Source organism: Numida meleagris, chromosome 9 (assembly GCF_002078875.1).
Source record: "Numida meleagris isolate 19003 breed g44 Domestic line chromosome 9, NumMel1.0, whole genome shotgun sequence".
NCBI classification, from domain to species: domain Eukaryota; kingdom Metazoa; phylum Chordata; class Aves; order Galliformes; family Numididae; genus Numida; species Numida meleagris.
The window spans coordinates 5,225,298-5,248,947 of NC_034417.1; the positions used below are offsets into that span (position 1 = coordinate 5,225,298).

Sequence of the window (23,650 nt, forward strand, 5' to 3'; positions counted from 1 at the left end):
ATCTGTCACACAGCCTTTGAATTTCTACAATCACTCTTCATAAAACCCATATGCTATTGTCTAACAGAGCATTAAGTAGTGCACAGTATTTCACTTCTCTCTTCAAATAAGAAGGAAAAAAAGTGAAGTAGTTTCTCATGTAGATATCTGGCAGCATAGGCATCCATTTCAGCTCAGTATGAAGAGATAAACCAGCAGGGCGAGCAGACGTGCTCTTGATTCTCAGTAAAGGAGATGGAGCAGAGCTGCTGTGTCTTCACCGGGGAGAGGAGCACTTAACCCCCAGGTCCTGAAGGTGTGAAGTGGACACACAGAGGCTCGCAAATGAAGTCATGAGGAGACTTTCCCCTTGTGCCCTTCCAAGTCTCCAGGAATATAAAGGAAATATTTAAAATAAAGTTAAATAATCTTTGGCAAGTATCATCTGAATGTGTTTATTCTAAGATAAACCTTATCTTGCTGTGTTCTGTTCACTCACTGTAGGTTGCTCATCCTCAGCTGTTTCTAGAAATCCAGCTAGTTGAGAGGATATTACAGTACCATTTCTGCCAAGATGTGTTTTGCACTTAACAGTTCACTAAATGCCATTAACGTGAGGATTGGCTGCACCTTTAGCACAGGTATCAGACCTCACAGAGTCTGGAGCATAGAGGATTTTCTCTTTTTCTTCTGAGGCATTCAGATCTTCTAATATTCACTATAAAAATGTGTAAAAGCTGGATGTAGTTAGTGAACTTTCTGGAGGAAAGTGTCTCTTATTTGTGAAAGCAAGGTAGTAATGATTTTGTTTACAATAGTTCAAGTTCATTTAGAGCAAAAGGAGAAAAACCCAAGGCCACTGGTGGTAGATTTGCATGCCAGAACTCTTGCCTAGAAGATGGTTGTCTTACTCCAATGTTTCAGTTATTTATAAGCGTGTATCACAGTAAAAAATCGTGTGGCAAGAGGTATGACATGTAAGCTTATGTATTGCATATGGAACACTAATGCCTCAGTTCTCTAAGTGTAAACTTGAATGCTTTTATTTTAAACCAAGAAGCTGTGTGAAGGTCACTATTGTTTGTTTTTTTTTTAATCAATAAGCAAACAGATGTGCATAAAAGCACAAAATGCGCATATTGCACTGTCCTTAGTGGGTGTTTTTTTTAAGGTTTCTGCTCCTGTCTCCCACAGCTGGCTATACCATCTTTAAAATTTTAGGTTAGTTTCCAGCAACTGTAATTGATGCACAAAATTATTTATATACGTTTAGGAAATATACCATTAAGTCACTGTCCAGGATAAGTGCTAATAGCCTTGCATATCAAGTTTTCAACAGTAAATAAAAAAACCCACCACAACAAAAAACACCACCCACTATTTTAAAGGCACCAGTAGGTAAGTTTGCTTTTAGCAACTAATCTCTAGAAGACATCCAAACTAGAGCCAGCGATCCACAGACTTGGACAATGAACAAAGTATCTCTACGCATTCTACTCTGTGTGCAGGTCAGCATCCAGTTGTAAACATACATACTCAACCTTGAAAACTCTGTGGATACGAGATTCAGAGTATGAACCTTTGTCTTTAAATATTTTCAGGAAAGTGTAGAAGGATATCTGCACTAGACAAGGCAGTGAGAAACCTGGCAAGCCCAGGATACATATTTAGGTTTTATTTTTGCTGTAACTTGCTGCTTGTACAACTTTAATTTTTCGCATGTTTTCTACTTTACATTGTATAAGAGGCATTACATCCCTTAACATGAAACTGAATATTGGAGGCATTTTTATGACAAAACGCATTTTTTTGACAGCTTCCTTGAGCCACAAGGTCCACATCTGTCCTATTTCTCTCCTTGACATCTTAGTCATCTCAGACTGATCCAATTTGTTAATAAACCTGGCATAAGAAGGGTTTTTGTTTTTTCTTTTTTTCTTGTAACTTCATTTTATGTTTTTATCATGCACAAAAGTTGAATATAGTCAGAAACCTTGGCACACATTTTTTCTGAATTACAGCAGTCTTAATTTCCCATTTGACTAAACTCAGAAATCCTTCTTTGGATAGGATCTGAACGAGGCAGTTCTTGACTACCTTTGTAGAAGAATCGTGCTGGATCAAATTCCTCCTACTAGTAACAGCATATTTCTGATGACGCATTAACCAAAGTGGCAGCTCAGTAGGGGCGTATTAAGCCATTCCACCATACATTACCAGCATCTAACAGTGAAGTTAGTTTGAACAGGAATAGTAGCACCATGACAGGCTTCTTACTAGGTTACCTGCTCCTGATTCAAAATGATACTTTATTCGCACACGGATAACTTTCTACAGAGATAGTAGCATTTAAACACTAGGATAAAGTACTGCCCAGTGATAAATCATCTTCAGAAACCACCACTGAAGATCACAAAGTTGAAACTAGAAATTGAAGTCTAGTGACATAACAATACCCATCTGCTTCACCTTTGTTCTAGAGATAAGAAAAACAAATCCAGACAAAAACATCTAGAGCTGCTGGTTTACTCATGCAACAGACACCTTTACAATCTAGACAGGACACCCATTGGAACCTACCACAAAACACTTCATTTCAAGATGTAAATTAGTCTCCAAGATGATCTTTAACTTCTGTAAGCAGGTAGATCTGTTTCTGAACACATTACTTGATGCAGTGTTTGAACAGCATTTCTAGTAAAGAGACTAGCAGGTGTGCCATAAGCCTAATTATTCAAACATTTAAAACACTCAAATAAAACCTTACCCTGCCCTTGAGCTGCACTCAGTGCTTGCTTTTCAACTCTTTACCAACAGGATTTTTAGTTACAGAAAAGTTAATCTTTCATTCCTCTCTCAGACAAATTACTCCTCTGAATGAAGAAATAAAAGAAGACAAACCTGCTCATTTCCAGCAGAACAAGTTCTCCAGCAGGAACATGCACATTCAGTGCCGAGTACCACAACAGCATTCAGGAGCACATTCTCAAGGAAAACTACAAAACTGAAATGAGCTACTAGCTAGCTGAACAGCTTACGGTGGAATAAGCAACCAGTGTGCTCAACACTAACACCACTCACTAATTACCAACTTTTCCAACAGGTGGGAACCAGAGGGGGCAGGGAAGGGTGATTCTAAGGAGGTCTGATGGCCTTGGGAGAGCAGCCCAGGTGGCCCCAGGCTGGCAATCAATCAAGGTGTGGGTGGAACTGTGGGTTTCTTTCTGCACCACCTGTGCTGTTGCTTCAGTGACCTCAGGTCAGTAAGTGCTGTCTAGTTTTACTCTCAGCCTTAAGATGGCTTTTCCAGCTGCCTTATGTTCTACCACGTGATGCTGGACACTGCTTTGGTGCTCTCTCAGAGAAATAAATGTCAATGACACCACACCTTTAGTGTTCTGATAGCTGCTGGGTATCTCCTGTTCAGACTATGCATGATGGTTAGTGACACCCGCATGGGAACAACCGTACCTAGCAGTTATTTGAAACAGATTTTGCTCAAGGAGAGGGTACAGCGTTGTTCTTGGAGCGGAGGTGAACATGTATATGTCCACAAGCAAAGCAACTCTGAATAGAACAAATTCCTTGAGCTCCTTTTCTACAAGTTACAAACAGGGACACCTTCCTTATATTTGTAGTGAATGATCTCTCAAAAAAAGGCATGTTTTCAAGTTTACAGTGTGTTCTTTCTTTTACTGTGTACATGTGTATATGCATGAAAAGACAGGGAGCTGCAGGATGTAAAATGATCTGCTACTTAAATGATTTGAAAAAGTAACAGCAGAATAGTTAAATATGTATAAATCTACTAAGTCAAGGTATAAAGTATTTACAATAGCTTGCAAGTGTTTAGCTCAAATGTGCTTGAAAATAACTCAAAAATGAAACGTCATCCATGTATTTTGTGATATTTTACAGTAAGGCTACATGGAACCTTATTTGGAGTTATTATCAAAGAGCATAATTGGAATTGTGATCCCAAGGGCTAAGTCCATCTCCATTTAAGAATTTAAGACAGACATATTTCAGTAACATTTTACAGCATCCAGAGTATGCTTAATAAAGCAGACAACCAATTCTTTCTTGATATGCAGGTGCACTTTCAGTTTATTCAAGTATCAGAACTGGCAGGGATTTAAAATTCTGTTGTACGTACTGGATTTATTTGCCGTCCCTCTTTTTACTGTTTAATGTATCTTCATTATGGCCATGTCATGTTCCCAGCTTAAAGCATATTTGATCTAATCCTACTATTTTAGGGAATAATGTATGATTATTATACTATTATTATTAAAGCCCTTTGTGTATTTGTTTACCCATATTAATGTATTTCACTACACATCAACGCATATTGCTCCATGTCAGTTCAGCCATGCAATATGATTAGATTTGTCTTGTCTCAAACAGAACAGCATTACAAAGCATGCAAGGATGTAGTAAGCTTCTGAGCTACCGCAGCCGCCTAGGCAGGGCAGTGGCCTGCTTCCCCATGTCATGGTGCTCTGTGCATCAATCTGTCTCGGGTATTCTCTTTCCTAAAAATTGTACTTCAAACTTTGGTGAATTTTTTCCTTGTGTATGCTGTCTTATCTGAACATTATTGTTATTGACCTAGCAGCACTAATATACCTGCTTGAGTCGCACATTTTATTTAGCTGACAAAACATTACTCACAGGGACAAACATGGAGACATTCTCTGATCTACAGATACATATTGCATTTGAAAGTTAAAAGACAAGGAGCTATGTTCACAGGTAACTTTCATGCCAGCCCTTTGAAATAATACTGGCTCAGCATTTTCCATTAGCACAGCTGTTGATACAGAATTTTATTTGTCCAGCCTTACAGTGATGCTGGCATTTAGGCACTCTTCTTTCACACATAACGGGGAAACTAAGAAAAAAGGAAGTGAAATGTCCTAAACCATAAAAAGTGATGTCCAGAAATCAGGTTGGCTTTCCAGATTTCTAACAGTGAAACAATGTCAGGAAAACTTCACTTTCTTGCCAGGTGTGGGACGTGAACTCCCTGTAGGTGCTGGTGTTCTGTGACTTGTGTCTGTCTTGAGAAATTCTGCCCAGGAGAATTTGGGACTGAGAAGAAGAAGAACATTCCCTGGTTTAAAAGACTTTTTTTTTTCCTCATATAAGGTTTTGTATTTTCTTTTCTGCATTTATTCAGAAGCCTGAAGCTGTGCTACCAGCTTTCTGTACATGTGCTTGAGGGAGACGCCGTAAGGAATATCCCATGAACAGAGAACCCCAGAGTCAGTGCTAGGATACTGCTTTCCCACTCAGAGGTGTCATTCGGACTACTGTGATTTTGTCCAGTACTGAGCATAAACACAGTTTAAAATTCTGACTGTGGTTTGTAAACATTTTGGTATTTGGTTTCATTTTGCATGAAATATTTGCATTGAAATAAAGTCATCATGTTATTTTAAATCATTAGTGTTACTGCTGTTTAACAGTAATTGAAACGCCTTACTTACATCCAAGTAGATATTTTACTATAATTACACCTCAACATTTTGATATTAATCTCATATTTATTAAATTAAAATAGGAAATTTCAAATACTGTATCATTAGTATACTAGTATCAATATATATATATAATATATATACTAGTATCAATAATGAATATTGATTGCATATAAATACACAGAACAGCTTCATGACAAATGCCTGCTTGTCACAAAATAATAGAGAAAATGCTACACACTTTCATATTTTTAAGCTTTATGCATTTTTATTAAGCGTTTCTGAATGTAATTTATTGTTTCACTATATAACTTTTGGTTGAAACTTAATTCTTTTCAGCTGAAATAACATTTTCTGATGAAAACTTTCTATCTTTGCAGCATTGACTTGAAATCTCCTTTGTTTTTAAGCTTTTCAGAAGACAAAAGGATTTGAAGTCCTTTCTCTCTTTTCTTACAGATGTGCAATGGTTTAGAACAGCCAAGGAAGCAACAGCGTTCTGACCTCAATGGCCCAGTTGATAATAATAACACACCTGAGGTAGGTGCCTTAGGCCATTATGCTGGTTGAGCTTCCATGAGGGGAAGCAGTTACCAAATTGTCAGCTTTCTCCCTCTCACAAACACATTACATAAACTCTTTCTTTTCCTGAACTGATGATAAATTCTGTGACTGCGTATTCAGATCTTTAAACCATACCCATGAATCAGTTTCTACCACATTCATTTTATTTAACCATCCACAGTATGTACTCAAGCCTCGAATTTTCTGATGACATAAAGAAGAGAGAGAACACTTCAGAAGTTCTTTTTGTATTATTGAAGAGGAAAAGCAACATCAAAAAGAAATTGGCTTCTCTTTGTTTTCTTTCCCCCCAAAATGCCAGACTTTGAAACCAAAGGACTGCTTAATTCTCACAGTTCTTTAAATAATACCTAATATGAAGCACCTCATTCAGTTCTGAGGGCTCAGATGATTCAGATTTTTGAGTGGCCTCTGGGGTGAATGTGTCCCTGCTCAGTCAGCTGTGAAAAAGACGCAGTAATAGGCAGACCTGCTCTTGTCACTGAAGAGTGGAGCACACAAGGCATCTAAGAATGCAGAATGAGGTTATGCTTGAGGCTAGACACAATCAAGTAAAATTCATATTTAAAAGCAGAAATGTGTTTTCTCACAAACATACAACCATATTTAGCCTGTTACGTTAATGAGCAGACAGATTTCTGAAGCCTCTTCTCATAACAGAGAAATCATCCCCTTTCCTGGAAATAGCAATGCTTGAGGAGGCCAAGATAAGACAAGCAAATGGCAGGACTTGATCTGTTAATTTAGAGTATAGACAGTAGTAGTAGGCTCAGGTAGTGTGCAATCAGAGACAGTTCTTTTTCATTCCTTGACTAAGAATCTTGTTTTGTGACATATTGTTAAATGTTCTTAACTGTAAATTTGGGATATTATGTAGTGTGATCTGGTGGATGAACTACTGGATTGGGATTGTAATCTGTGGTTTGTATTGCTTACTTCGCAGCTGACTTTATTTTTTTCCTCACACCCCCTTATTTTTTGTATGATAGGACCTGCTTAAAATGCTTGGAGACTCCAGGTAAACAGAACTATGTAACAGTTAGGTTGGGGTAATTACTATGATGCAATGTGTTTCACTGTTACAAATAATGGCTATGCAAAAGCTATACAGAGAAAATTGTGGTGTTTTTTTTTTTTTTTTAATAATAGCTGTTTATAATATGAATTTACTTCAATTTGTGAAAATTATTTCCTTACATTTATACCATGTATTATTTTTATTTTTCAACAGTCTAAGAAAGTGTCTTCATTTCCAAGTTTTGTTGATGGTAAGTTCTGCATCATCCGTAGTTAAATTATAAAAAAGGGGACAATATATTTTAAAGATCAAAATTCTAAAAAAAACATCAAACCCTAGAGAAGCAGGTCTAAAGTTTAAAGAATAAACAACTAAAACCTATTCCTGTTCAGAATACACTGCGTGTGGAAATATTTAACATTCTTATACATACCTATGACAATGAGAGCCTGATGATAAGAGGGACAAACAGAGCATTGGGCAAGACTGAAGTCAAGATGGAGATAGCTACAAACCTGGAAGGAGATAAAAAGGTGGAAAACAGTGGGTCCTACCAGGATAGAGACTTATGGAGGTATAAAAGCACCCTGTTCTTTATTGCTTTGTACAGAGGGAGGAGTCATGCAACTGAACTGTTCAGAGCAGCCCGTATGTCATTTTGAAGTAACACGTGTATTACACTTTGGGAATCTCAGTTGTAGGCACAAATGGGAGAGGATTTCCCAACCTGTGAAAAAATTGGGAGTACAAAATGGAGAAAAAGAGAACCATGCTCACCTATGTTTAGGAGAACCATACTTTCATGTGTTTCTTCAATTGTCTGTCAGTCAAGGGGTGATAAATATCCAGTATGATCCCATTTTACCTCTGTCGACCTTCTTGTTTTAATAAATTGACTTTTCTCCAAATGGAAAATAAGTAATAGTAGTGCAGGAGAAATGGAAGAGCTTTGTATGGGGAACGTATACGCAGCTCTTTCTACAGAGGAAGTGTCTACATCATAAAGCGAGCAAAGGCCGTAGGAGGTTTCTAAGGATTTGACTCCTCAGATCTGCTCTGACATGCGTTTCCCCACAATATAAACTATAAATGAAGGTTAGAAACTTTATTTCTGATGCCATTCCCAACTCAAGAAAAAGTTACTGTGGCTTAGAATAACATTAGAATGTTCAACACGTTTTTCACCTATTCCCTGATCCTGTCAGCTTGACTAGCAGCTTCTGTTTTTAATCATTTCCTTGAAGAGCTAGAGCAAATGGAAAGTTCAAAGACAGCCCCATTTACACAATTGACATCTGACAGGAACTACACATCACGGTTGGCATATACTGGCTAACAGGCCCTAAATACAAGTAAATTAAATGCATTTCCCAAAGGCAGGAGAGACAAGAAAGCAAGCTGATCCTTTGTAATAAATGTCTACGTGTATAGTGGACAACTATAAAGGGAGGACAGCACAAGTAAAGCTTTAAAAATTAAGAAAAACACCTCTAACAACACTGGCAGAAACAACTGCACTTTTTATTTTACTGGGGTAAAAAGATTACATCCTTTTCTTTCTAAACCAGTCAGCTCACCAGTTCTCCATTGGAAATGGGTCAGTATACTCTTTTGGATAACAGAGGGGTCTTTTTTGGTTCAGTCTTTCTTCGGTCTCTGATTTTTTTCTCACATAGCACAGTGTGTGGGCATAAGCTATCCATCAGGCTTTTTCTATTGCAGGTATTATGTAGCACTAATAAAAATAAATGTGTAGCTTACTAGAAGCTCATGAGCAGGGGTTTTGGATGTGATGATCTCCATAGGTCTCTTCCAATCCCTACAATTCTGTAGGGAACGCAAAACTACTCACAGTTCTCATAATTAATTTGTATATTGTGTCCCAGAAAGAATAGGACCCCACTGCACATGAAAAAGAATCTGCCAGCTAGCATTCATGTTCTTGATGGGGGCACTATAACCATATTCTGGTCACCATTCAGCTGTTCAGGCATTTAACATTCAGTACGACTCCTTAGCTACAATAGCTGTATCTGTATCTCTACGCATTTGTCATAGTTTTGCATATGAAGTATGGACATAAAAACAAATCAGATAGCTGGTGCAAAAAATATAGGAAATGTGTGTCTTTGCTATTGTAGTTGTTTCAGTAGTTGTACCAATACATGCTTGTAGCGGTAATTTGTGCCGTGTTCAGGAGTTTTGCTTTTTTCCACTCTATATTTACCCTGTCACCTTAAATCTCATTTCCCTTGCAGTGTCTCAACCACAATGAAATAGTGAAATAAGCCAAAATATGGAACTTGTAGGCAGGCATTCTGCAAGGTGACACATGCTCTGTGGCCACTTATTCCTTACCGAAAGTCTTTCTGCTGTGCTCCCATGTACCCTAAGGTCTCAGCGATGTCATGGAGCACAGTGGTTCTCAGCAGGCAGCTGAAGGTGCATCAGTGCTTTGAGTGCAATCCCTAACTACTCTCTGAATCTTTGGTTTACACATGATTTTAGATAAATATAAAAAGTATGATCTGAAGAAATTGTTAAATTCAGTTATGTTGCATTATTGAATATCTTTTTTCTTAATAAGTTAATTTAAATATTTTTAGAGCCTACTGTTTTGGTTTAGAAATATTTAATATACTCATAGCATTACTAGTTCAGCAGAAGATCAAGTAATCTCTATCGCCTTCATATGGTATAGAATTTTAAATTTTTCAGAAAAAGTTCTCTAACTTCTAAATATCTATAGCCAACATAGAATTCCAGTCTTTAACTTCCAGATCTCTGTATTTCTCCTTCCCTTCCTCATCAGTAAGCCTTACACATACTTACAGCCAAGGGCGTGCTTAAGTGCTCTGATGAGCTGGGATCTCAGCCAAGTCTGCATTTTTATATTCTTTAAACATCACAGATAAGGAAAGAAAACACTCAGGTAACCCAGTTTGACCCTGGCAATTTTCTGTACCATTCCGTACATCCTTTCAACAGATGTCTTAACCTATCTGACAGTAGCTTCCATTTCCCTCATGATGGGAGGCGTATGTCGGAACTGTTTTCTGCCCAGCATACTTGTGGTTTTTTGTTTTTTTGCGGTTGTTTTTTTGTGCTGTTGTTATAAGCATTTTGTGTGTGCTGTTATTTTACATGTAATGTAGCAGAATTTGTTACTAGTATAATAATTCTGCAAAAAGCACTAATTCTAATTCTATGAGGAGATGATGAGACTATATCTTACCAAAAAGAATCAAAATGAATAAAATCAGTATAATACAACTGCTTAAAACCCCAGGGTTTTTACATTTTTAAGAATTTTTCAGACAAACTTGGTAAAAATACTATTGCTGGCACCAAACTGCCAAAATATGAGCAGAATTTGTTGTTCCTTTGTAATGCTCATTAATTTCACAGCCCCATAAGGTATAGTGAGTTATTATTATTTCGTGCTCTGAGATGCCAACAGCATATACATACAAACAGGTCTCTAAATTTGTCTTTGAAAGGCCTTTGACACAGCCAGCAGTCACCTGGAAATCAAGACAAAAATGTCATGCTCAAAGATCTAAAAGGGACAAATTTAACAAAAAAAGAGCAAATTTCACATTCTTAAAAACAATTAGAAGAGAACACAGGCTTTCCCAAATTCAGCCAGAGCTTTTGGGATGGGAAGGAAGTAACTTAGGGACCAAGATGTTTTACATAACCACTATCTTTTTTCCTTATTTTTGTTGGCAAGTTCTGCAGGAAGATAGAATTTTGGTCCTTGCTTGATGTAGTAATATCTATATCAGAATTTGTACCAAGCATTCCAGTTTTATTTGTCTTCACGTGTACAAAATATTTCAATAAAATGAATCTAAATTAACTGCCAGCAGAGGTTAGTTAAACTGATTTAAGCATTATGTGGGTAAGTGTATTTCAGAGTTAAAGCAACCTTAATTTAATTTAGCCTGATTTACTTAGCCTGAAGTGAATGAAGGTAAACCAAATTAAAGCCACTTTTATTTTGAATGATAGTATTGATGCAGGTATCTAATGAAATTTTGCTAACCAACATTAAAACCACATCTTTAATTATTTTCTTCTCTTTGCTATCTGTGAAACAAGATATCAATTCATACAGTATGAGTAAGTTTTTTGCTTCCTGAAAGAGGTACAGATTTACAAAACTAAGTTTTAGGCCTGAAAGAATGTATGAATGACATTCATCAAAAGAGCTACCGTGTAAAATGCATCACCTATCTGCTGAAAAATTTAATGGTGCACAGTTGTAAACAAACAGGATCAGAGATACAGTAAATGGTTTTTTTTTGGAATTTTCTTTTTTTTTTTTTAATTATTTCATTCAATAATTATCACTACAGGAACAAGGATCATTTTTTGAGGTACTGAAAGACTTGATCTTAATGGAAAGCTTACATAATATTTTAAATTAGTAAATTCAGAAGGATTTTGTTGAGGTTTTTCACATTTTTAGTGGAAATTACCTGATTTTAATGAAGACCCAAACCATAATTGGATTTATATGGATGTGACCTAACGCAGAATATGTCTCACTGTGGTATACACCTGTACTTTCGAGGCTTGACACTGAAGTGCTTCCTTGGAAAACAAATAGCTCCATTTTGAGTGAGTATTTTTGGTATAAATTAAAAGGCTTTTACTTACACATGTATGTATATATATTTTTAATACTGAATTACAAGGACAGGTCTGTTTTGCAATGGTTGATATTTCCAGCAATGGAATGTGAGGCTTGCATGGAAGTATAGGAGGCTGTAACACTGGCTGAGGAAGAAAGTGACTTCTTTCAATTGAGATTATTCACTATTGGAACACTCCTCTTTCTAATTTATAACAGGAAAATGAGAGTGCTCACCAGAAGATATATCTGCAAACCACTGTTCAGCAGCATAACATGCTGTCTGTTTTTCCTTCTCATTATATTAATTTTCCACAATCATTTGCTTATAAAGGAATCACAAGTCCACAGTACGAGAATTTTTTTTTTTAAATAGCCAATTCCATTCAGTGTTGTTTTTTCCTCACACATGAGGTTGATGTACATCAAGAAAATATGGTAGCAGCTTGGAAAGTTGATAGAGCTGAAAGAAAATTTCTTAAAAAAAACTCTTGGGCAACAGAAAATATTTGCAATCTAAGGATATCAGACAGATTCCAGAATGGCTGTTCTTATGTGTTGGTCTAATAAGCTAGATGTAAAACTTAATAGCTGAATAATGAGGGTGATGAGCACAGTCCCAATAAGAAGCAAATGCTGTCCTTTATTCTTGTCTCTGTCCCCTCTTCCTCATCTATGGAAAGAAACAACTTGTGAAATACAAGTAAATCTTAGAATCTTACCCAAGTCACTCCATTATTAATATTAAATGTATGCAAAGGCATTTTGCTGAATGAGGTTTAACATTTAAGGAATACTAAGATCCACTATTTCCCTCTCTTTTTTACACTAATTTTATCCTAATCTTTCAATGTGTTTCATTTCCATAACTGCGACTTCCCTGCTTTCAGGGGAAGAGGCTGTATGGCCTGTTGTGCAGATGCTATTGCTCAGACTGTGAGGCTTTCATTCTGCTTTGTTCTGAAGTGTGTTTCTCCAGCTCTCCCCTTATACAATTAGTACCAGCCTAATAACTGTATTTTTCTATCAGACTCTGAATTTAAGCCTTAAACATTACTATATGGCATCAAGATGCCTACTTACTGTTGTCGTTTCCCCAGATTTTAACTGTTAGCTTTCATGCTGAAACAGAGCACACCTTTCTTTCAAACCTTAATAGCCTTAATTCAGTTTCTCATCTCTTTATCCCCTTCCGAGATACAGTAACTGTAAACTTGCCATGTCAGTTCCAGGACCTTGCGAACCAGAAGACCTCATTGATGGAATCATCTTTGCAGCCAATTACCTGGGCTCTACACAGCTGCTCTCTGAGCGCAACCCTTCCAAAAACATAAGAATGATGCAGGCTCAAGAGGCAGTGAGCCGTGTTAAGGTAGGGGATTTTTATGGTTTGTAGAATACTCTCTGGTACTTTGACAGCTGAGCTCTAAACACAACGAGATCTGCAGCTTCAAACCTATTCTGAAGCGCATTTATGTGAGTATAGACCTAGCACGATACATACCATAATCTTCCAGTGCTTGTTATGAAGAAACATACAGCTTCTCCTAGGAACAAAATATAAATTACTCCACAATCTATTCAAAATCTTTTGGAAGGCGTATGAAGAATTTATGTATTAAAGACAAATTGCAGGTTGTAATTAGGAAATATTGCAATGACAAATGGATGTTTTTTGACTGTGTTTCCTATTGTGTCATTAATTCCTTTATTAAAGATTGTGAAAATGACTCAATATATTGAATTATTTTGAATTTTCAAGCCTTTTAATTTCTATTTAGCCTTTTGTGATGTCTCAAGCAATAACAATTCTAATCTGCCAGGTATACCTGACTACTTTGGATAGTGAGTGAAGGAAGCTTAAATTATGTTTTGTATGACAATTACATTTTGGACATATGACTAATATTGCTAAAATATTAATGGAAGAACTTGAGTTTAAAATAGTGCACGTAATGTCATTTTAGACTGCTGTACATTTAGCAGGATAAATGTTATGAGCAGCTGTCAACAGACAACACTCTTTGGTATTTTTTTTTTGGTAGTCAATCAACAACATGCATAATGCCATTAAATCCAATTATGCTCCAGAACAGCATAAGATATAGACAGACCTTTCTCTCTCGCACATTCTTCTCCCACTGGCCCCAGATTTTTAATTTTGAACAGTCTGGATTCATAGTCGAAAGGTTTCCCTGACTTCACACACTGTCTTTTCTCTTTTTTGTGTGTACATCTGTCTGCATTCTTTTTTTATGCTACTCTTCAGAGGATGCAAAAGGCGGCTAAAATCAAGAAAAAAGCGGTGTGTAAACTGTTTTTCTTGAATTCTAATGTTTACTTACATTTTTGTTGTATTTGTTCCTCACAGAGCATTGTGTCTTTCATTATGGGTCCTCATAAAGTTGTCATTTTGATTTATTCTTTGTTAAGTAATAGAATACTGGATGGAATCAAATTAACTCATTTTCTTCATTGTTCACTTGCTAGAGTGCCTGTCTGCTGCTGCTCTTCTTCTGTTTAATACTTCTGATTTGTTTAGTCCAGATATACAGCCAATGTTTTCCAGGAGACCTTTTAAACGTAATCCTTACTTGTATTTTACCAACCAAAGCAATTACATCTGTTTTCTATTCCCGTGACTTACGTATATTTATTAAAATACTGACAATATTAAAAAAAAAATGAAGTACATTAACCAAGTAGTAGCTGGAGCAATTCAAGAGACATTTCACCTAGTCAAAAATATACATGAGTTAACTAACTATACTTAACAAAAATATCAGTGAAATTAATCTTTCTGTGTAATAATCACGGATAAAAAGCACCACAAGTAATCTCTGCCAAAGTAAATTTGTGCTGCTTTGTATTTTGCTGGAGTTAATTTAATTTTAATTAATATGAACGAATTATAGGCATAGCTAAGCCTTTTTAACTATAGAAAAGGATAGCAAATATATCACTCTTCCTTGCACCATCTCATCAAAGAACCACAGTTGTAACTTGGAGACTGATGCCTCCATTTAGCAAAAGGTAATACAGTCTGTGGCATTTTAGTTCTGAGGCTGCTAAGATGGGTGCTGGTAAATATTGACTGCGAGGGTGCGCTGTGGATAAACAGCCTGGAAGAATAAATAGGTTCCTGCTGGGACTCAGAGCGTTAGGTAGGCTCTTGGGTGATGCCCCTCGGAGAGGTAGAAGCTGCTTTACCACTTTGTCTCCTGTTGTCTCCCTGGCACGGAGCCATGCCTCGCACTTAAGAAAAAACACATGGCATTATACTGCAGCCCCACTTGCTCTGTGACCTGTTTTCTTATGGTATATGGTATCATTTCCCTGAAAAGCAGTGCTTAGAATTTGAGGTCTCCAATGTACCTACTACCTAAAGGCTTTCTGTGCAGTAAGAGATGTTAGTTCAGCTCTCAGTTCTGTATTTTCTAGGGAAAAAAAACCAACCTAAAATTCTAAAAAAAGTCCAAACCACAGTATTGAGCACCATCTTGAACTTTTGTTTGTGAGCTCACTGAAGATGAGCTAAGCAGCTGATGGAAGTCACTTTCTCAGTTCTCCTGCTTTCTCAGTTCCAGTGCCTCAAGAACAGACGTGCATCAATAACACAGTGGGGAAGAAACAGACACATTGATTCTCCCGTTCTGGCTATAATAGAGATTTATAGTACCTGAGCAGTCAATCCCAGGGGCTCTGAAAATTCACTCTTAAACACAAGAGTACGCTTCACTCTTTCTATGCAGTCAATGCGTCCTTTGCATGTATGTAGAAACACCCCTGAATAGCTGTCTTTGTAGTGGTTTAACAATGCGACTGGCTCACATCACATTATGCTTGAAGTGATCAGTGAATTTGTCATTCTAAAGAGGAAATTGAAATTCCCACTGTAACAACGTATCTGTCTTGTAGACCTCGGAAGGAGATTCCCAGGCCTTAACTGAGGTGGACCTGTTCATCTCCACACAGAGAATCAAAGTTTTAAATGCAGACACACAGGTAAGTTATGATTAAAAATCTCCACGAATAATGTTGATCATTTCAGAGCCATCTTTTGTTAGTCTTCACTCCTATTATTACTCATGGGAAAGTACTAAATTTGGATACATTTACTGTTGTGAGAAAGAGCACTGCTGAATCTTAGAATTATTATTGTTGTAACACTTGCCAATGGCTAATTTTGCTTATTTGATGGGTGAGAAAACATTTGAGATTGAGATCTATAAATCAATTTAGGAAAAGATTTAAAATTCATTTAGAATGTGCATGCCCTGTGTCTCTGAGAGTTCCAGTACCCGTAGTTGGGACGTAACAAAAAAGTCATTCACTGCTTTGACTAAGACATTCATATCTTGCCATTTTTAACATTTAACCTACAATTTTTGCATAAATCACATCTGTGCTACCATCTTCTTTGCCTGAGGTAGATTATTATTAATCATTCATATTAAATCAACAGCCAAAGGCTGCAACAATGATCAGCCTCACCTTCTAGGAATTATATATGTATTCAATAAGAGGCGATCTTTGTGAGGATACTTTTCTTAAGGCATTGACGATTATTAACATATACGTTATACATGTTCCAATATTAAGTATAATCATCTCACAAGATCTCTTAGACTACAACCATGCTTACAGAAATATATTTAAATTTTCATTCTTATGAGAGGCTTAGGAAATTCTTACTAATGTTTTTGCTTCAGTTTTTATTAAAAGTCTCCACTGTATACAGCTAATAACAGCTGAAGATTATAAGACCTGCAGTTACAATAAAGAAAGAAACACTTAGAACATGTTCAGTTATGTTAGATATATCCAAATTAGAGGGCCACAAGAAAATTCATCTTGTAATGTTTGGGAAAATCATTGGAGCAATTTTATGACATCATTTCAATTATATTTTTCCAGAACTTATGAAGATAACTTTTAGTCTTTTTTTTTTTTTTTTTTTTTTTAAGGTAGTAGAACACACCAAGAATTACAGAAAAGTGTAACTGTCAGAAAGATGCCACAACAAACCAAGCATTTGGAGAATTTTTTTTTTGTGACAAGGGAATAGATTTGCCCATGACGGAGAGGCAGCCGACATCACTTACTGACTTAAATACGGCCTTTAAATGCTGTCTTATATAACATTTTCTAGATTATATCATTTGAATAGAGGACATACAAGCAGGCCAAACATTTTTCAGTGTACTTATTTCTGATATGTTGCCATGTAGATGGCAATATAAAGAGCAGAGGGAGACTCACAAGCATGTTATGATGTAATACTCTTCAATATTTTCGTGAACAATTTGGAAGAGGGAAATACAAAACAGTTACTGAACCTCTAGCTTGGCATATAAGATCAGAATTCAGAAATACCATGGCTAAAGAAGAAAAGATCTTCAGTAAAGACAAATGTAGCATTCTACACACAGGATTTTATGTTGTTTTTGATTAGTGTATTATTTGTTTCACTAGCAAGGCAAACACCTACTCCTTCCTAAAATTTAAGATAGAGTTAGCATCTGTTAATGTGTAGGTAATAATATCTCCAGTAAATTCCTTATTTTTGTTTTATCATAAGCAGATGTCCTTAACATGCCATTAGAATGCCTAAGGCATAGCACCAGCTGCAGAATAGAATAACACATCTAACTTGGCAGAAGTATTTATAATCTGCCACCCATAATCAGTCCCAGTACCGCACTGCATCTATAATGACCAATACAACTATTTGTTATGTCAGCAATTTTTGAAATCATGCATTGTCCAAGAGTGTATCATCAAAGTTTGACTACTTTTTGCATTAGTGTAAAATAAAATGCTAGTAATTATAAGTGTAAAGATGACTAAACACAATTATTGACAAATTAACAGCTACATTTTGTTAGCAGGTGAAACAGGTGAGTTCTCTCTGTTAAGCGAATGCTAGTCTTAATCTAATTCACCCTATCCCTTCCATCTTTAGATACTTCACTCTAAAGAACTTAAAGCCTGAACACAAATCTTTTTAAGAATAATAAAAAAAAAAGGACGTCATTTGAGGCACACCACAAACATTTTGTCAGAGTAACTATTATCTTAATTTCCTGATTCACCTGAGATAACACTAGAAGTGCATTTAAGATGTTATTTGTCATGAGGAATGGTCTCTAGCATGATCTGTTCAACTAGATGAAAAAAAGCAATAGCGGGGATTATTTTAATTACAAACTGTCTAGAGGTGCTTGGGTTTTTTTTCTTTTTATACAGTGAGTCTTCCAGAATGCTGTCAGGAACTTTTTAATTCTGTTGTTGGCATGCTTTGCTTCTTTGGCCTGGTAATATTTTTCAGAGCTCATGAAGTTTCTTGACTAGTGTAATCATCATAGATCTATTTCAGCTGGTGTGGCAGCTGGCAGAGGCAGTCTGTTATTTCATGGCTTTATCAATTATATAAAACCTGTATCTGCAGCATGCCATCCATGTTTTAATCCATCTGTAGCATTGCATAGCTTACATGAGTTAGCAGCCAATTAAAAATGCAACATTCTCAGTTAAAAGATGATGTGAAGTAGGGCTGAATATGATGACTAGCACCAGTAAGGTTATATTGCCCTGTCAAAATAAGACCAGCTCTGATGGCACTAAAATGGCCCCCCTGCTACTTTTTAGTTTCCTGTACATTTAGTTACTGAATATATTCAGCCCAACGTGACCACCACCTGCTTAGTATACAAGGTAGAAGCATTCCTAGGTTTGGTCACATACCTGCTTTGTACAAGACCAGCTCTTTCCTGACTGCTGTGGCTTTACATGCACAAAAGCAGCAGAAATATCACAGCAGCCTTTCCCCTCTTCTTGCTCATTCAGTGGAAAGAAGCTGGGAGTGAAACAACTGGGAAAGCTAGCAGAGATATACAGGTGACAACTGTGTACGCACTGAGTCCCTGCTAGAGGATTGGTTACATAAAATCTGACTTCACAGACTGATTCACACTGTCACAGGACTACTTCACTTAAAAGGTTAGAAAAATGCTTAGGCTTGCTTTCCTTCCTAAAACGTTCTGAGTCTCAAGGACAGCAACAGGGGATTCCAGGAGAGTTTCATGGAAAGAAAGGGAGATTCTGAGAAAGGCGGACAGGAGAAGACAGAAAGGAGTTCTGAAAAAGAGGCAGAATTTTAAAGGACAAATAAGAAGATAGTAAGAGTTGAATGGATGGTACTAGACAAAGGATAAGTGAAAAAATAAAGCAGATGGGCAGGGCAGACATGGAGGGATTGTGGGAAAGTCAAAACAAAGTGAAAATGAGATAAAGGTAATGGAAAATAGATTGGAATGGAATATGGAATGAAAACAAGAAGTAAAGACTGATACACATGTTTATAGTCATTATATAACATGTACCTTATTTCAAAATATAATTGCATCAGATAACAAAAAGATGGGAGGTAATGGGGGAATTACTGCTTTTACTCCTACAAGGGGAAAGTAAAAACAAAACCTTTGAGTAACTCCTCCATGATGATAAAGACAAAGACTTTACTGGCAGGTGAGATAAATGCATTCATTTTCTTGGGTCCATTCACTCTTGTGATATTGCACGTATGATTACACCCTTACAGAATACTTATTGCAGACTGCTGAACAGCAATTATCTCTGCAGAGCTCCCAAGATCCTGCTGAGAGATGTCCATTATAAAACATTTTTCCATACTGAAAGAAGTGTTATAAATCCTAATGAGCCCCTGCAAACCTTAGAGAGAACCCCCAACCATCTCTTACCCATCACCTCTTTTCATGCTGTAGATATAAGCATAGAACATTTTCTTTCAAGACTGAGAAGAATCATTAAAATCATTTTATGGGTAATGATTCTCTTAAGCGAGACAGGTGGTTCTAAGAAACAATCAGCATTTTTCTCTGTCAAGTTAAATCACACTGAAATTCTTAATTACTTGTCAACTTGACACTTCTTCTGTTACGCCTTAGAGATTTGTTCTACTAATGGTAAAGTAAAACCTAGCTATTTACATAAATGATGCTGATGCTTACAAAAAACAATGAAAATTATGTATTATCTCATATCTCAGTAAGGTTTTTTTTTAAGGAAGAACAGATATCAAGAGAAACCCTGTTACTGCTGACACACCAAGGAGGGAACCTCAGTCACCTAAGAAGACTGAACTATGTAAAAACTGATCTCATGCTACCCAGTAGGATATTCAGATACGCACTGAGAATAGCAATAAAATAAAATACTTAAAAAAAAAAGAAGAAATAAAACTTTCTTGAAAACAGAGAAGTAGCCTGCAGGCAATTAGAATGCACATCAGAGGAATTAAAAAAAAAAAGAAAACAACAACAAAGAATACCACACAAACAACAACCACCCCCCAAAAATACAATACCCACAAAAAACTAATGAACCTGTAGTTTTTTTTCCTGTTTCTTCAAATTAAAAATATCTGTACACATATATCCAAGCAGCTGCCAAAAGCAGTAGAGACAAACTCAGTCTTAGCCAAGAACCAAAGATACTTTGGACAACAAGAAAACAAAAAATATGACAAAACTAATAGAGATAGTGAAGTAAAGCAAAACCAAATGCTTCAGTAATAAGTACTTCTGGGTTCCAATTCCGGTAAAATTTTGTGCATGCTTTTAGTTGCAGCTGGTTTGACCAATGAAACTATTATGTTTTCAGGTGTTTCCAGTTTGAGCAATAAATAGGAAGGTTACTCTAAAAGTAATGCCTCCTCTTTATTTCCATGGAAACTACAACAGATACAAAGAGCACAACAGCACTATTTGATGGAGCAAAGGCTCAGCTACAAAACACAATTTTTCAACAGAACCACCACCATTAGCTGTGCACTTTTGCCAACGATGAACCGTATTTATAAAGAAAGAAAGTATACCTTCGCTGTATAGGAAAACGTTATCTTATGTCTTATTATTGTTGTAGGACATAATTTTAAAAAAATCAATCATAATTTAAAAATAATATTTTACACATTATTGCTACTGATTGTAAATACAAAAAAATCAGGAAATTATAACATTTTCTCATATCAAGATGACTGCTGAAACTAGTTCTGTCATTGTGAAATGTATCTGCTTCATTTAGCAGAACGAACGCAAAATTGAAATGTAATTTTCCAGCAGCATGAAATTGTTTAGAAAACATTAGTATAGATCTTTGTTACAGCTTTACCATCTTGCATCTGCTCAGGCAACACTTTCACCAAAGCCTATTTCGTGAACCATGAATATGTCTTCAGAGTTCATGCCCATGCACTGCATAGGTATTGTCAGGTTGCCCATTGAAAGCACGTGTGTAGTTTTTGTTATTCTCAAGCAGCAGGTCATCTAGGACAGAAGGTGCAGCATTTGTAGAATAACAGCAGGCATGAAAAATGTTTCTCTCTTTGCTTTATGTAGGAAACAATGATGGACCATGCACTGCGCACAATCTCATATATTGCTGACATTGGTAACATTGTGGTTTTAATGGCACGCCGCCGCATGCCAAGATCAGCTTCTCAAGACTGTATTGAAACAACACCTGGTGCCCAGGAAGGAAAGAAGCAGTATAAAATGATATGCCATGTCTTTGAATCAGAGGATGTAAGTAAATTGAATTAAACTCTATTCAAAAAACGTGTCATTTGGAGAATGAAATTACATCTAATTTTTTTGAATGAGTTTTTGTTGTCAATTTTTTTTTCTGATTGAAGCTATAGCTGATCTGTGGGAAAACTGTCCATATTCTTATGTTTTCTGTCTCCGCAAAGTTATCTCAGTCCCAAAATATCTACTTCATCTTATCAAATGATCATTGAATCATTTCTGTTCTTTCAGCAATGCTTCTCCAAATGCCTTAGTACTTAGTTATCTTGAGTTGTCTGAACTTCCATGGCCAAAGTGAATTTATAAGATATGAAATAGATCATCCTGGATTAGATTCCCTAGTCCAGCAGATTGCCACATACGCAAGACTCCAAGATGGGAGGCAATGGGGTGGAACCATTCTGGTTCTCTTTCAGACTGAAGCCAAGTAGCTGAGAACATCTACCAACTCGGCGGTTGTCGTACAAGATGGCTTACTTACCTCTGGTTGGTATATGCACTCCTTCTCAAAGATGCACCTTGATCCTTTGATATTTAAGAACACATACATTCGGTTAATTTTTTCAGTTCTCTCTTTTTTTTCATCCCAAGTGAAGATTCTGAAATAGAAGTTTTTGAATAAATGCAGTGGAGATAAGAAAGTTTCTTTCTTTCTATTTAGAAAAATGTTTCTTCACAACCAAAAGAGTTTAGTAGTTCTTCAGCAAAAGGCTACAGTACGTAGGAAGAACTGTCACTTGTTGCTTCAGAACATCTGTACAACAGAAAGAATAATTTCGGTCAAACTCCGAGATTCAATTCCACGGTAGCCCTAAAGCACTGCTTGGTAAAACTCAATTTAAGAAAGAAATGGAGTGACCACTTGAGAATTTAGGTTCTTTTGGTATTTCTGATGCAATTGAAAATTGGATGAATGCACTTGGAACCATTCTCAAAATAGGATTGCTGAACTAGTGGGTGCAGAAGAATTCTGTACATACCTGTTTCAGCTCTGTGAAAATTAATGGCGTGCTGTGCCCTTATCTCTTGTGGCAGAGGTAGATAACCTTGCTTTGCTGTCTGTCTAGGAATTGTTTTGTAGCTAAATAGAAGATAGTCATGTCTAAAGCAGCAGACCTGAGGATTTCAGTATATATGGAAAAAAATAGCAAATCAGTAAAAAAGAAGAGAAAAAATTTGGGTTAGGGTTATTTGTTATCTGTTTTTAATTGGAAAAGTTGAAATACAGGTATGAGTTATAGGCAGAACTAAACATTTCTGACCACTGTTGTACAGGAACAGCTTTAAATATAATTTCTATCATATGAATTAAAAAAAATACGTATCTCTTCAGTCATAATTATCAGGTTGCACAGTTTGTGACCTAAGCAATCATATTCTTTATTTTAAAGCAATTAAGTCTGTGAAGGAGAAATGGTGTTGTCAAAAGGCTAGAGCTCTAGACTGAGACTGTTCTCAGACCTACACCTGAGCTCTGAAGCTGCTCTGCTGCAGTCATCTTTTCAAGCAACTGAATTACATTATCTCTAAGCTGCACACACCACTGAAGGCTTTCAAAAAACATTCATACAAATTTGCAAATACAGATGAAATTGAAATGTAAGAACTGTCTGCTACTAGCAATAATAGACTGTGACATCCAGGCATTTTGGTTTTGAGAATGTGAAGAGAAAAGTAATGGGCAGGAAAAGAAAGCAATTACACTGGAGTTAGAAAGTTGATAAGGACTGGTGAGAAGCTGATAATGGAATGAGACAGAAACATCGCTGATGTCTTCTGCACAACTAGAAACATTTGGGTATTGATTAATTATTCTTACGAGAGTTGAGAAGATGTTTTAAAATGTGAAGGAATAGGAAGTGACTGGCTGTAGGCTTATTATCCCTCATTTCCCAGTGATGCAGACTGGTGCTTTTGTGTACTTCATCACAACTGAAGTAAGAGCCACATTTTAGCATCACAGAAAGTGCTGTTTATCCAACAGGTAGACTGTGAAAAGACTTAGATTTATGTTGTTGTCCAGAAAACCCTGTGCATCGTGATGTACTCAGTATGGCAAACTGTCTAAGAAATTCCAGAAGAGGCATTTCCAGAAGAGTTTTATAGTTTTGATTACAAGTATTTTTAGGGAGTTACATAGCAACTAACGCTTCTTCAGATCGTTGGGAGTAACATTACTCCTATTCTGTAATGACAGATTACAGTTCCTGAAAACTACAAACACATAAACCCCAATTTGGCATTCTCCTGTGAGCTTGAGGTGGGGAAAAAATAAGACTAACTTCCTTTTACTTACCTCTACCTGTTTCTCCGTGTTCCAGTGCCATCTAGTGGA

General features: G+C 36.5%; 2 protein-coding genes across 11 annotated transcripts in view; one reads left to right on the forward strand and one right to left on the reverse strand.

The window, feature by feature from the left end:
• The window catches only part of FAM189A1 (family with sequence similarity 189 member A1), a 216,849-nt gene that overhangs the window by 72,169 nt on the left and 121,030 nt on the right, over positions 1–23,650 (reverse strand). Inside the window, exons 17-21 of one of the 8 annotated variants that reach the window (XR_002441854.1) lie at positions 22,296–22,431; positions 21,797–21,914; positions 13,209–13,251; positions 7,499–7,580; positions 4,069–5,073 (exon numbers count right to left, since the gene is read on the reverse strand). The gene's annotated coding sequence lies outside the window, so the exon portion shown is untranslated. Of the gene's footprint in view, positions 1–4,068; positions 5,074–5,708; positions 6,554–7,498; positions 7,581–12,055; positions 12,378–13,208; positions 13,252–16,619; positions 21,055–21,796; positions 21,915–22,295; positions 22,432–22,756; positions 23,643–23,650 lie in introns of those variants that run through there. The other 7 variants (XR_002441853.1, XR_002441857.1, XR_002441856.1 and 4 more) reach the window with 7 other exon arrangements.
• APBA2 (amyloid beta precursor protein binding family A member 2) overlaps positions 1–23,650 on the forward strand; it is a 94,895-nt gene that overhangs the window by 57,956 nt on the left and 13,289 nt on the right. For 2 of the 3 annotated variants that reach the window (XM_021407590.1, XM_021407591.1), the window contains exons 3-8: positions 5,922–6,002; positions 7,279–7,315; positions 12,931–13,076; positions 13,974–14,009; positions 15,623–15,709; positions 21,127–21,312. In XM_021407590.1, the coding sequence (XP_021263265.1) occupies positions 5,922–6,002; positions 7,279–7,315; positions 12,931–13,076; positions 13,974–14,009; positions 15,623–15,709; positions 21,127–21,312 (573 nt within the window). The remainder of the gene's footprint in view (positions 1–5,921; positions 6,003–7,278; positions 7,316–12,930; positions 13,077–13,973; positions 14,010–15,622; positions 15,710–21,126; positions 21,313–23,650) is intronic. The other variant, XM_021407592.1, reaches the window with a different exon arrangement.